The 13688-nt window shown below is 35.3% G+C and overlaps 3 protein-coding genes and 1 long non-coding RNA gene across 7 annotated transcripts; 2 read left to right on the top strand and 2 right to left on the bottom strand.

The window, feature by feature from the left end:
• Positions 1 to 176: 176 nt before the first annotated feature.
• Positions 177 to 2750, bottom strand: LOC144548753 (uncharacterized). The gene is made up of 4 exons (XM_078297470.1): positions 2489 to 2750; positions 1759 to 2123; positions 1312 to 1354; positions 177 to 943 (listed from the first exon to the last, which is right to left on the bottom strand). The coding sequence occupies exons 1-4, from the start codon at positions 2604 to 2606 to the stop codon at positions 411 to 413; spliced, it is 1059 nt and encodes a 352-aa protein (XP_078153596.1). The 5' UTR covers positions 2607 to 2750; the 3' UTR covers positions 177 to 410.
• Positions 2751 to 5119: 2369 nt separating this feature from the next.
• LOC144548280 (uncharacterized) lies at positions 5120 to 6159 on the top strand. Its single transcript, XM_078296965.1, has 3 exons — positions 5120 to 5477; positions 5554 to 5744; positions 6048 to 6159. The coding sequence occupies exons 1-3, from the start codon at positions 5175 to 5177 to the stop codon at positions 6157 to 6159; spliced, it is 606 nt and encodes a 201-aa protein (XP_078153091.1). The 5' UTR covers positions 5120 to 5174.
• A 1025-nt stretch (positions 6160 to 7184) lies between these two features.
• On the bottom strand, positions 7185 to 7914 carry LOC144548274 (uncharacterized). Its single transcript, XR_013509331.1, has 3 exons — positions 7861 to 7914; positions 7523 to 7605; positions 7185 to 7314 (listed from the first exon to the last, which is right to left on the bottom strand). It is a non-coding gene; the product is annotated as an uncharacterized LOC144548274 (long non-coding RNA).
• A 2248-nt stretch (positions 7915 to 10162) lies between these two features.
• LOC144548550 (uncharacterized) lies at positions 10163 to 12081 on the top strand. Of its 4 annotated transcripts, none has more exons than XM_078297245.1 (2): positions 10163 to 10601; positions 11762 to 12081. In XM_078297245.1, the coding sequence occupies exon 1, from the start codon at positions 10238 to 10240 to the stop codon at positions 10598 to 10600; it is 363 nt and encodes a 120-aa protein (XP_078153371.1). In that variant the 5' UTR covers positions 10163 to 10237; the 3' UTR covers position 10601; positions 11762 to 12081. The 4 variants fall into 4 exon arrangements, with proteins under 4 accessions (XP_078153371.1, XP_078153372.1, XP_078153373.1 ...); XM_078297246.1 differs by having other exon boundaries at positions 11745 to 12081; XM_078297247.1 differs by lacking the exon at positions 11762 to 12081 and adding an exon at positions 11439 to 11586.
• Positions 12082 to 13688: the final 1607 nt, after the last annotated feature.

Here is a 13688-nt window from a genome sequence, read left to right as displayed (position 1 = left end):
CTCCAACGGTCCAACCCAATACTGGTAGTAGTACTACTTTTGGAAAGGTACTGGTACCAAGGTATGGTACCATTGGCTGTGGTGTAGGTTTTAGTTATTACACTTTCTTGTAATAGGCATTTGATTCTTTAATCAAATTGGTGGCCTTCCCACTTTTCTCCAATAAAATAAATTAAGAAAACCAGTGTTTATGAATATATTTCATTATACTCCAACACAAATCAGACATATAAAGTTGATGCACTTATTCAACATTTCAATCACATAATTGTCACCAAAACATTATATACAGCTAATAAACTATTTCAATTTCTCAATAGGAACGTAATAATAATGTTAAATCAAAACAACTTCAAAAAACAATAACCCCATTTAGAATGCACCAGGAACTGATGCCGTCAGTTCAAAAATCAAAAGATATCAATATCACCAGCTGAACTTGCTGAGTCAGCACCGCCACCATCAGCATCACTCCCTTCGCTTTCACTACTACTGCTACTTCCACTCCCACTCCCACTAGCACTGCTACTGCCACTTGAACTACTCTCTCCACCAGAACTGGACGTCTCCTGTACTTGAGCCCCCTGTTCAAACTGGACATCTCCTGTTCCAGATCCATTCACCTGGGCCCGAAGTGCTTGGGCTGCACTCAGCCCGTCATTCTCAGCTGGTATGTCATCAAACAGATCAATGTCATCGTCAGATTCGGCATTATGACTTGGGACATTGATGTCAAATCCCACAGCTGCATTTGTGTGGTGAGAAGAAGGGAGAGGGTTAGGGGTCCCCGGTTCGTCGTCCCCAAGGATGTCTAGATGCTCATCATGGTCTTGGTCTTCGTCTTGGTCATAGGGTTTAGTATCATGGTACGACGGGGAGAAGGGGTTTGGATTGGAGGGTTGGTGTGCTGTGTTCGATTTGTTGTTTACCGGCCTTGTTGCAACTGTCAAAAGAAGGTCAGGTGATATTAAACAAAGATGATGTGAATCTTTTCTTTTCTGCCACTATAAAATTTTGCCAAGGACATATGCTTAGAATTTAGTATATACTTATAGAATAAACACTCATGCTTCTTAAGGGTTGAGTGCGCCTTTTGTGAACTGTTCAGAATTTCAGTGATGACTATGCAAATTATCTTAACCCATTATAGGGTATAGGGCCCAGCAACAGTTATTCACCAACTGACACAATACTAAGCCTAAACAAAAATGCAAATGTTATTTGATTACTGTAAATATACTTCATCTTTCTTTTGCAACTACTTTTATTATGTGCTTATGTATGGGTGCTTGTGTAAGACAGAAATATTACCAGCATTATCAGGTCCACAGATATCAATCTTCTCAACCTCAACCTGCATTACCAACAAGGAATCAACATCTTACTGGTATATAGTGAGTTTTTACTTTTTTAACAAAACATTACAGGATGTGATAATTACCACACTAAATCCAATACTGCAAAGGAACTCCTTTGTTTTTTTTTCCCAACCTATAAAAGGTTTAAAGCATTGCAATTTTGCCCAGGCAAAAAGAACTTGCCTCGAAGCCACGCACACAAAAAAAGTATCTTATAGGTACTTATCCAGAAAAAAACTTAATACATACTCATACCAAATAACTCAACCAACTGAGAACTTCATCAAGTACAAGTAAAAAGCACCAAACTTTATACCTGTCACATGCTAAGCTGAGCAGCAATTTTATGTTATACAAATTCACTCTATAATTTTAAACAGATTAGAATCATATAACTTACTGGCATCGAAGGCCTGTTCACAGCCTGAGTACGTGCCACTTTTGGTAGAGGAGGAGAATGGGCCTCAGTACTGGGCCCAGCTCCATTTGCACACGTACCACTCAACCCGGTTAAACCATTTGACTCTCCCGGGACCCGCTTGTGTTTCAGGGATTTAAAGGCACGATGTAACTTCTCAAGCTTAAACTCGTCTCCATCAAAGAACAAAACAGCATCGGTTTCCTTGTAGTCTTCACTGCTCCCTTCAAAGGCCACCTTTGGCTTACCGGGTTGGTTGTTGTGAAACTCAACCGAAACCCGGTTTTCCTTGTTCTTGTGCAGTATGCCTGGTTGGGTCTTGTCAATTGATGCTGGCTTAAATTCATCTATTTTTTTGTTGAAAAAGACAAGTTATAAGAGTAATTTATGATGTTTTAATGTAAGAAACAACTAGATTGTTCAATTAAATTTTTCTCTCTTCAGATAATTGAATACAAAGATAAAGATATGTTGATTCTTAAGTGGTTGATGATGAATTCAGAATATATGTTCCCAATCAGAACTCTACTAAATCTAATGGGTAAATATTTTAAAAGAGCAGTTTTCACTTCATGCAGCGCACTGACTACAGAATTAAAGCACAAATGTACATGTCCATGTGCTGCTTGAAGCAAAAACCGCTCTGTTAAAATCAGATCTTATATCTTAAAACAAAGACAGAGAAAGAGAGAGAGAGAAAGGGAAAGCTAACATCGAAGCGTGCAAAACTTGGTTGAAGGCGAACTCTCGACGAAAGAAGAACCAAGTCTGAGTGGGTACCATGTATTTGGTTGAGGCCCGGAGCTCGTCTCACCATTTCCGTTTGCCATCTCTCTTCCCCCTCCCGCTCTCTCTCTCTCTCTCTAGAAGGGAAAGGAATAATCGAGAACGAGAGAGAAGATAAATGTTATTGTTAGGTTTCTATTTCAGGGGTAAATATTTTAACAGAGTAATTCTGACTTCATGCAGCGCACTTACTGTAGAGTTAAAGAAGAAATGTCCATGTCCATGTGCTGCTTGAAGCAAAAACCTCACTGTTAAAATCTTTACTCAGGGAGAGTTTTTTTATTTATAGAATATATTATAAAATAAGAAACAGAAACATAAATAGTATCTCAGTTTTTCTATATCATAGTATCGGATTCAAAAAAAAAAAAATCTCAACTTCCTAAAATAGAATCTGTGCACGGAAACCAAGCAAATATCTTTATATTATTTTTTGCCATTTTATAAACCTTCAATAAATCTTTCGATTGGTGGAATATTTACAATCCAATATTAATCGGTAAATTTTTTACTGATTCTTCTATACATTAAAAATCTAAAATACTCTTTTTTTTCACACTTAAAAATCTAAAATACTCTTTTTTACTGATTCCTATCTGGGTGCATTTGAGATTTTGAGTACACATCTACTGCCACAAAAAGCAAATGTGTTGTAATTTTAGACCGTCCGATCTATGTTAAATAATTCAGGACTTGGCTACAGTGCTATGGGTAGCTAAGAGGCCTCCGTGCTACGGCTCAATATTCGACTTTTCAAAATCCTAACGGTCGATCCGAACCGTTCATCTTGTTCTCCATATTAATATGTGTTTGGAAACCAAATTTTACATTTTTTGAAAAAATTTTACTATTTTTTTAGATTTATTGAAAATCGCTGTTTTTCAGACAAATCTTGACCATAAAAAACAGCGATATTCAATAAATCTAAAAAAATAGTAAAAAATTTCCAAAAAATGTAAAATTTGGTCTCCAAACACATATTAATATGGAGAACAAGATGAACGGTTCGGATCGACCGTTAGGATTTTGAAAAGTCAAGTATTGAGCCGTAGGACGGAAGGCCTCTTAGCTACCCATAGCATATTAGCCAAATTCAATAATTCATCATTATCTTTAAGTTCTAAGGAGTTGTTTTTGTCTAATATCCACCAAATTATAAAATTTGAATCAAATTGACATTAACTTGTTTTTTTTTTCTTAATTAAATCAATCCAACTCGCTACAATCAATGAGTTTTTTTTTTCCTAACAGGACAGTACGGTTCACGAGTTCCCCAATTTGACTCCTATAACTTGAATTTATTTTCAATAGTTCATTAAAATCATGTTTCTTTAAAAGGGGAAAAAAAAAGTTGCAATGGTTAAGTCTTGGCATCTCTTATTTATACAGTTTTCTGCAAATAAGCATTCGTGATTGAAGTTTTTGAGTGTTTCATTACAATTTTTTTTTTATTATTCTTCCTTTTTATAGTATGCATTGTCAATGCTATTTGTAATCTAATATCAACTGATTTCTACACAGTACACAACAAAAAATTCTTAATAAATCATGCTTTTATACACAAATTCAGAAAGTTATTTTTGGGAGGCTGATTCATTAATTTTGACATATATTAATGTTAATTAACGGATAGATCTTACAAATTACTTCGTTAATCTTCGTGCGGAAGCAAAAACGAAATCTTACAAGCGTAGTGGTATCACTAGTTATGCAAGAAATCACAGGCGAAACCCGGAAACCTTGCGTTTTTCACGACTTAAAACTTTCAAGTCTTAACAGAGTGCTTCTTGGTGTTCTTTATCTTTTTCTTGTATTTCAAAACAGTGACTGTTAACTCTGTTAAAAGAGAGAGAGAGGAATTGGATTTAACGGATCAGCACCTTTTTATAATGAATCAGCATCTTTTCGTCAGATTTTGAATTCGGATTTTTCAAAATGGACGTATCAATTGATTAATCCAACAATTAATTATATAGACAAATAGGACCCTTGATTAAACAGTGGACCAACTTCACAAACAAAGTAGCAAATTGGAGGAGCCCACTCCATCCGACGTGGTAACCCAACGCAGAGCTCCACCACCTCTTCCCTACCATGGTCACGTGGGTTGCGTATCCACTGAGATATCTCAACTTTGCGTGACCGATGTGTCCGGTGCCTATTCGGGGTGATGTGGGTGGTCAGTATTATGTGTGCTTTGAGATTCGTGCAGAACGTATTTAAACGGTTGGGATTTTCCATAAAGTCGCGCAAAGTTTTTTTTTTTAGGGAAAAGCCCGTAGGCATAGTCACGCAAAGTTTGAGATATCTCAGAGGATACGAATTCGGTCACGTGGGTACTCTCCTACGTGTCGCTACTCCATTGTACTTGTACACATGGTTTATTTTTTATTTTTTTTTCTGGCCTTTTCCGCTTGTTAAAAAATGTTGAATAAAAAAAAATGAAAAAGTTATCTGGTGGTGGTGGACCCCACGTCACATAGTCACTAGTCAGAAGAAAAATCACGCTGCCTATATAAATATAAACATAAACAGCACCTCACCATCCAGAGCAATGTCATGATTTCTCTCGCTTCTTCCCCACCACCTCTCCAGTAATCCAGTACAACGAAATGGAAACCAAATCTCTTATCCGATCCAGTTCTCTCCAGTACCCGACAAGAGGCGCTCGAATCAGTTTCTCTCAGAGGAGGTGCATCAGCATGGCGGTTCATGTCGGGTCGGGTGAGAGGGATCGGGTTCGAAACAGGCCCGGTATTGTTCTAAGAAGAACGAAGTCTGACACAGAGATGGTGGTACCAGAGAAGAAGATCGAGGGAGAGAAGCAGCGGATGAGAGAGTATTACAGAGAGATGCTAAGATTGGACCCGGAAAACTCGCTTCTACTGACAAACTATGGCAAATTCTTGCACGAGGTACGTACCTACGTGCTAGCTATATATACAAAATTAACTAATTATAATTAAGTTGCGTTTATATATATATTTACAGGTGGAAGGGGATGTGGAAGGGGCAAAGGAGTGCTATGAGAGAGCCATAGTGGCAGGCGGTGGTACTGCCACTGCAGATGAAAATGGAGAGGTGATGGCTCTTTACGGGACGCTAATTTGGGAAAAGGAGAGGGAGAAGGAGAGAGCAGAGGTGTACATGGAAAGAGCAGCTCACGCCTCTCCTAATGACTGGTTTGCTAACTATTTTCATCAGCTAAAGAATTGAGCACATGCACATAGATCAGTGGTTACTGGAAAATTGCGGGTAATTAAAGTTGTCTTAATGAGCACATACACAGTAGAAATAGTTGACAACGTACAAGTGATGAAATTTTGGATGATGACGAAGCATAATTTTCACAATATGATTAATTAATATTATCAGATATATAGTGGGACAAACAAATTTAGTAAGAGCCCAATTTCAGCTAAACATGACAATGACATGACATCATTTTTGGTGAAGTCTAATGCTGGAGAAAAACATGCATGCAGCTATGTGCTGGGTTCATACGCACACTTCCTGTGGGAAACAGAGGAGGAATCGGACAGCACAACCCCAACCTCTACCCCTGATTCAAGTCCACCATTAGATAACAAATCCTGATATACAACGAAGCAAGCAAGCAGATATGTTATGTTAGATCAGTGTTTCCTTTTCAGAGTATTTTGGTTGAGAGCAACAAGCCTTCTAAGTCTTTGACAGAAAGATACATGCCACCTTGATGAGAGAGAGAGAGGTGTGAGATATGTGTGATGTCAGATTGGTTAATTTGCACCATTGATGGCTGTGCGCTGGCGTCAGGATTGGTGGTACTTTGACTGGAGGTGCATGCTCATTTTGTCTTGTTTGTTAATTGCTCCTTTCAATGGGAATCAAATTAGTAAAACAAACAATAGAAAATTATGGAGTAGGTTATCCAACAAAAAATTAATAATATCTTCCGGGTGAGTTTGAATTAGTTTATGTTTGAAAATAATAATAATAATAATAATAATATTAGTAAGTGACAGAGAGGTTAACTGTAGGGGTGTCAATGGGTACGGTATGAGTAGGATGAAATTATTTTTATATCCATACCTACTAAGAATTGATCTTATCCATACCTGTTAAAAAATTTTCTTACCATATTCTACCCATAACCGTTAAAATTTGCGGATAACGAAACGGTAGTAGGCAAGTAACGAATAATACAATTATAATAGTTTTATTATTTTTACAAATAAATCATCAAAATTTATAATTTCATACATATACATATGCAATCACAATTACTAATATAAAATTAAAATATAAATATGCAATTAATTATAAGTAATAGTTTTTTATTAAATAAAAAAAATCACAAATATCTCTTCTAACAAATTCAATTCCTTAAATAAATAATAAATTAACATTCAAATAAAAAGGTAAAATGTTTAGCATAATATTCTTCTTATGATATAATTTATTTTATATAATTATCCGTTACTCAACGGGTACGAAATAACTTTTACCCATACCTATATCTGTTTATTTAACGAAAAAAAATCCTTATTCATACTCAATAAGCTAGTGAAAAAAAAATCTGATCCATACTCATCTTATTGAATACGATACGGGTAGAGTAAACGGGTGTTATTGACATCCCTAGACCCTTGTAATGCATAATATACATTAATACATCATCAGAATCATCCTTGAAATCTCTTCTTGAAGAGATCGTGTCGCTTCGCGGGATCCTTGTGTTTACCCTTCCCTTGCATTTTGCCTCTGCCAGTGCTGCAAAAGTAAATGGAGAAAATTTAGTGTTTGAACAACAAAAACTGGAACCAGAGGTAATTGTATAAGGATTGATTTGGACATAGAAACCAGACAGCTACGTAATTCAATTTTTTACAAAGAGCAATTGAAAATGAACCAGTAAAATTAATTAATCGGAGGAACAGTGAATTATGATTGAAATTGAATCTGAAAAACAAAGAAGTACCCGTATTCCTTCGAGAGGACCTTCCCGTCAGAATCCTCTTCCAACTGCTCCAATCCCACCATGTCATCTCTAGCATTTAGTACCTCTTTTTTTTCTTTCTTTTTTTCTCAAGTGTAATTATTTAGCATCGAAATACTGACAAACCTATTTGGACCTCCTACTGTTATGACTAGCCCTCAAGCTGTTACTATTTTGTTGAAAATTAGATTTAACTTGAACCTGCTTAGCCTTAGAGGTTCTTCTAGCACTCTAAATATGAACAAGTTTATGATATTGTCCATTTTGTTTTTGTTTTGTATTTTTGATGTAAAAATGCTAGATAGAGAAATTAAGCAGACTTGGCTAAGGAGGTCTTGTTGCTCCTCAAGAGTATGATAGGTAAGCTCCGGCCCCGGACTCGAATGAGTCCGTGTCCCTCCAGGTACCTGAGGTGAAATTGAAAAAAAGGGACGGTCCAGATTAATTCTATTCAGGCCAAACTCAATCCAATGACTGTTGAGGTTGTAGGGGGCCTGCTTTGAGATTCGTGTCAAGTGAAATGAACGGTTCAGATTCACCACTTGCACCTCAGGTACCTGGGGCGATACGGATTCGCCTCGAATAAGGTGGTGGCAGACTTGTAATTATCTAGAAACATAAAACACGTTATGTTATCTTAATTTGTTCCGGGAATATTTTGCTTTAGTATGGGGTTCAGGTTCCCTTTCCATAGTGTTTATAATAGAAGTGACGCTGGTATAAGCTTAAGCTCAAATAATGGATTCAAAAAGTTCATCTTCATCTACTTGACTTGCCCAGCAATTAGCCAATTACATTCTAAATTTTCATTTTTTTTTTGTCAAAAATTATTTAAAAATTAATGAACCAAAAACATTTGATATCTAGACCTCTCCTCATCTTATACACAAACTTGAAAAATGAAAAAGTTGGAATGTAGACACTTAACTCGTGAAATTTGTCATTCAAAACCAATGCAATGATATATATTGAAATTATGTTCACCAAGCTTTAGTGAGTTTAAGAAATGATTTTGTTATAATTCAAATACAATTCACACATACTATAAAAATGCTCGAAATATAATCAATTACATGTTCAAATTAAAGGTTCCGTATAATTATTTATTGCAGGGCAACAATTGCAACAATTTATGGGCATCATTTAAAAAAATGAAAACTATTAAAAAAAAATGTTTCTATGAGTCTCTTTGTAAGCAAAAGTGAACAAATCACTTGAAATTCAATATTTGAAATAATTAATTCAAACAATACAAAAATCAGAGAGTTCAAATGCCTCTTTATTTTGTATGTCTCAAATTTACATAACTTTAATAACTAAAAATTTAAAACTTACAAGTTAAAATAAAACCGTTAGATATGATCTACATCATTTTCATACAAGTATAAAAAATTATGACATTTTAATTTTGTTTTGTTTGTTAACAAGAGCTTGTAAAAATATACTAATGTAAATAATTAATTGACTTTGAACTTATTGATTCACATAAAAATAAAATCAAAATGTGATGATTTTTTATAAACACATTTTTAAAATAACATATATCATATTGGACGGTTTTATTTTAACATTTATAATTTAAATTTTAAGTTATTAATATTTTAAAAATAAAGACACGATAAATATTAAACCTCCTAGAAGAATATGTTAATTTAAACATGAGGAGTGTTAAAATGCACCCTCTTTTGTGCTTCTAACGTGCACCCTCCCTTCATATCTTCATTTTCAAAATTCAAATAGTCAATTCCAATATTTTCAATGTGTTTTTCATATTAAAATGTAATCGGAAACCAAATTTTACAATTTTTGGAAATTTTTTACTATTTTTCAAAATTTTTGATTAAAACTAAACAATAATAAAAAAATTCAGCAAAGTGATGATTTTCAAAAATTCTGAAAAAATAGTAAAAATTTTTCAAAAAATGTAAAATTTGGTCTCCAAGCACATTTTAATATTAAGAACACGTTGGAAGGTTCGAATCGTCTATTTAAACTTTGAAAATGAAAACATAAAAGAAAAGTACATATTAGAAACACAAAATGAGGGTGCATTTTAACTCTCATCTTTAAACATATGTAGATCAAGTTTGATAGGAATGTTTGCTAATTGCTATCGAAACGCTTGTACAGTGTATTACACAGCGTAACAATTTCGGTCTGTGTAGGTTAATTTTCAAATACGGAGAGGGCTACGCTGCAAAATTTTTCAAAAGACAGAGCGGTTTCGGTCCGATAGCCTTTTGAATCAAATTTAGATCTAATGGGATTACTGTCCGTCCAATGCGCTTCACGATTCGTATATGGTGCTTTGATTCGTGCATACTTTGCTCTTATAGTCGTTAGAACGAATCCTACGGAAAATCGGAGGGATACCAATCCCGCAAGACCCAAATTTGATTTTAATAGCCATCAGACCCAAGTTTTTCCCTTCCAAAGTAAACGGACTCGTATCCTCTGAGATACCTCATATTTTTCGTTACCGACGTGTCCGGTGCCTATTCGGGTAAAGCGCGGGAGCCAGCATTATTTCGCTTTGAGATTCGGGCATAGCGTGTCTGAACGATTGAGATATTATAAAAGGTCACGCAAAATATGAGATATCTGAGAGGATGCGAATTCAGGTTAACCAGGATTTGATTTTCTTCCGATCAAACCCCAAGATTTCCATAAATCCCTCCATCTAAGCTCTATATTCCCATGGCAGGTGATGACGTGGCGAAGATGATCGGAGTGGGTCTCATCTGGGGCGCCACCAATGCCTTCATGCGACGCGGTGCCGCCATCAGTAGTAGCTCGGCCTCGTCAAGGCGTGGCTGGCTGGGCCCACTGCTGACGTGGCAGTACACCATCCCCTTTCTGATAAACCTCTCCGCCTCCGCCTTATTCTTCTACCTGCTAGGCGGAGCGCCGATCTCTCTGGCCGTGCCTGTGACTAACGCCACGACCTTCGCCGCCACGGCTGTTACCGCTCTTCTACTTGGCGAGGAGATGCCTGTGGGACCCACATTCGTTGGTACGGCTATTATCATCCTCGGCGTTTGGATCTGCGTCTCTTCTTGAGGTTAGAATTTTAGCAATTATGCACTTGTATTGTAGTCTATTGCTACTGATTTATATAGGAATATTGGTTAGAAAGATATGGCTTCAATCTGTGTAAATCTGGATCCCTGGTATTACTTTAACAATGTTATATGGAGTCAGGCTCTGGTACAATGTTCAACATGATCTCCATATTAAAAATTACCTGTAGGCAGTAAATCAAAATTTACACTTTTTACAAATTTTTATTATTTTTTTTAGATAGGTAGAAAGTTACTTGATCTAAAAAAATAGTAAAAGAATTCTAAAAAATGTAAAATTTAGTGTGCAAGTACATTTACATATGGAGATCATGTTGAACGGTTCATATTGACTATTTAAACTTTGAAAATGAAGATCATGTTGAATCCATTTCCTCTGCATTAACGCAACTTTTGAGTTTAAGGGTCTCCACCGTCTGATTGAATCTATGGTCCCTGCCTGAAGACCTCGTCAATGTTCTTGGACTCTTTACATTTTCAACCTTGAAACTTGTATAATACTTCAATACTTAAGCATCTTACTTAGAATTTTCTTTATTTCACAATGCAAATGGTACCATGATGCCCTCTTGGTTTGATATTCATGAGATACATATTTCCTCAGTATGTTTAATTACTCTCTCTCTTTCCCCAACTGCATAGTAATGGTTTAAATGGTTGTTATGTGAACTTTAGAAATTAGAGAAATGGTTTTCATTTTTCAATCTCTGATTCTGGTAGTGGGTTCCCTTTGGTATACAACACATGGAGTAATCCTGAACCAAGTTATTTGATATAATAATAGAATATTCCATTTTGGTAATGTACCTCTTAAGCAGTTGGGTTCAGCTTTTAAAGGACTAAGCTTAAACTCTGCACATGGAATTAAAAAAGATGGCCAGCTTCGTATGATTTTATTGCCAGAAGGAGAATTTAACATTTTGGGGAGATTATTTTATAGGGTATGCTGGATTTTTTTATAGTTACAGTACACGGCAATTCCTTTTTTTTTTTCTAATTTACAGAGAAGCAAAAATAATATTTGAAACTTGAATCATGTTACTATAGTAGAATTTGAGCAAATATACATATTGGAATCCAATTTGACTTGTGTTTTTATTAGAAGTGAGCTAATCAATATACAGATGATTAAAATTTGCAGGTGGGGCGTTATCCTCAGCATGTGATAAGTCTTTTCTATAGGAACACATGGAGGGTGCAGTCCTAAGCTAGCAATTATATTCTGGAACCAAAGATTACTTCCATGTTATGAGCTGATAAGATGTGATTGAAAATGAGTCGGTGTTTGTAACAAGTTCGCATATGATCATTTTTTTTGTTTGTAGGGAGGTTTTGTAAAGTTTTCCATGTGTACATTTTTTATTTTCATTATGCACTGTTACTTAGTTTAGGTTTATTATAAATGTAATGTTCTATGCAAAACTTTGTTTCATCAATGAAAACATATTGTGCTTTTCTGATAATTGTGCACAATAAGTGCTTTTCTGAAAACATGTTCTACTTTATACTTGATTAACTTAGGACATTCTAATTCTGATAGTCTTATTTCTGGTAAAATCTGAATTATGGTACAATCTGAATATGTTTTCTTACAATAAGGTATGGCTGAAGTAAATCCACTTCTGTTGGAATCATTAGGCCATTTTTGTCAATTGTTCATAGAATTTTAATCTGCCCTTTCAATAATGATTGTGTGAATTCATGATTGTGTGATTTGTGTGAATACATGATTCTGACACTCTTTTGCACCATTTTCAAATCATTAGAGGGACAATGGCTTTTGCCAAGGGGCACAGTAGGTATTCTATATACTGAGGCAAAATGTTTGATTAAATTTTACATCAGAGAACCCGGATGGTGTGTAAGCAAGCATTACTCCAGACTTATTTTTTAGCCTGATGTATTGATATGTGGTAAAATTAACACAATAACAACTCATGAGAAAAGTTACAAGTCAAGCTGATACTTGTATACACTCTATCAATACTGAAAGCTGGTAATGTAATCCTTGGTTCAAATATCTTTCTTTTGTTTTAGTTTTTACATCATGCTTCTACTTTGCTCTACTGTTTTTACCAGCTGGTACTGCAAGAGCTGCATATTATTTCCCCTGATTACTGCTTTTGTGTTTCATGCTATTTTACATAATAAATTAGAACATGCTATTGCTCTTCTCTAACTGGTACAATGTGCTCCACCTCTGATGTTCAGATTGCCTTTTATTCTGTTTCAAGACTGAACAAATCTCTAGCTAGATGTATAAATTTACACTGTTCAGATTCCTAAATTAATAAATGTTGTTGATTTATGATAAAATTTACCTTGCCAGCCCTACCATTATAACAGAATCCAAGAAGAACCAAAATTGGGTCTATGTATGATAAGTGATAACTGTTACACATCCAAAATACAGCAAAGTGCAAAGTATGATTAAAATAACCGTGAACTCGTTTATCAAATGGAGAATAGCAACGAAAGCACACCAAGTAATATATCTCCAAATTGAAGTTCTTACAAAATTCGTAGCGCATGCCAACAAAATTAATCATATAACAATAAATATATCCCGAAATAGATAACTTACTAGTACAAAAATATATATAAATTTAATTAAGCCTAGTCTCATTCACCCTTATGGCAACAAATGCATCGTAGTTAATTCGTTTATTCTGTCGAAAAAGAAAACTGTTATAAATAAATAAATGAAAAATAGTACATAACATGTAAGAGTATTGATTAAGTTATGTACATTCATATCCCTTGTACATGACCAATGCTAATAAAAGTCACCAAATAACCTTGACAAAACCTGTGTAAGTGTGCAGACTAATCAATAACCTTATTAGTTAGGAGGAGAAATTGAGAAGGGGGAATAAAATTTACTCACCTGTGGTTCATCAAGTGGCTGCAATAATATGAGTGAACATATGAAGTCTCTCTGCAATACTGTCTTTTGTGTTGATTGTGCAGTCCTTCTCCTCTTCTTTTATTTTCTTGCGACCTGCTGCAGTGCTGCTAGTACCTGTGCTGGTACAAGCCTTGTGATTGTTTCCTCTCAGCGTCTTATG

The sequence above is a fragment of the Carex rostrata genome, chromosome 33, assembly GCF_964058835.1.
Source record: "Carex rostrata chromosome 33, lpCarRost1.2, whole genome shotgun sequence".
Taxonomy (NCBI): Eukaryota; Viridiplantae; Streptophyta; class Magnoliopsida; order Poales; family Cyperaceae; genus Carex; species Carex rostrata.
The sequence above is the reverse complement of the archived record's forward strand: the minus strand, read 5'-3'. Positions and strand labels throughout refer to the sequence as shown.

What these genes read in the sequence shown, in the direction of transcription:
- LOC144548753 (XM_078297470.1), bottom strand. Translation starts at nt 2,606, where the DNA reads ATGGCAAACGGAAATGGTGAGACGAGCTCCGGGCCTCAACCAAATACA. An exon ending in CAAGTTTTGCACGCTTCGAT is followed by an intron (nt 2,124 to 2,488) that starts GTTAGCTTTCCC and finishes ACAAAAAAATAG; the next exon opens with ATGAATTTAAGCCAGCATCA. An exon ending in CTGTGGACCTGATAATGCTG is followed by an intron (nt 944 to 1,311) that starts GTAATATTTCTG and finishes TTCTTTTGACAG; the next exon opens with TTGCAACAAGGCCGGTAAAC.
- LOC144548280 (XM_078296965.1), top strand. Translation starts at nt 5,175, where the DNA reads ATGGAAACCAAATCTCTTATCCGATCCAGTTCTCTCCAGTACCCGACA. An exon ending in ATGGCAAATTCTTGCACGAG is followed by an intron (nt 5,478 to 5,553) that starts GTACGTACCTAC and finishes ATATATTTACAG; the next exon opens with GTGGAAGGGGATGTGGAAGG. An exon ending in CACGCCTCTCCTAATGACTG is followed by an intron (nt 5,745 to 6,047) that starts GTTTGCTAACTA and finishes ACATGCATGCAG; the next exon opens with CTATGTGCTGGGTTCATACG.
- LOC144548550 (XM_078297245.1), top strand. Translation starts at nt 10,238, where the DNA reads ATGGCAGGTGATGACGTGGCGAAGATGATCGGAGTGGGTCTCATCTGG.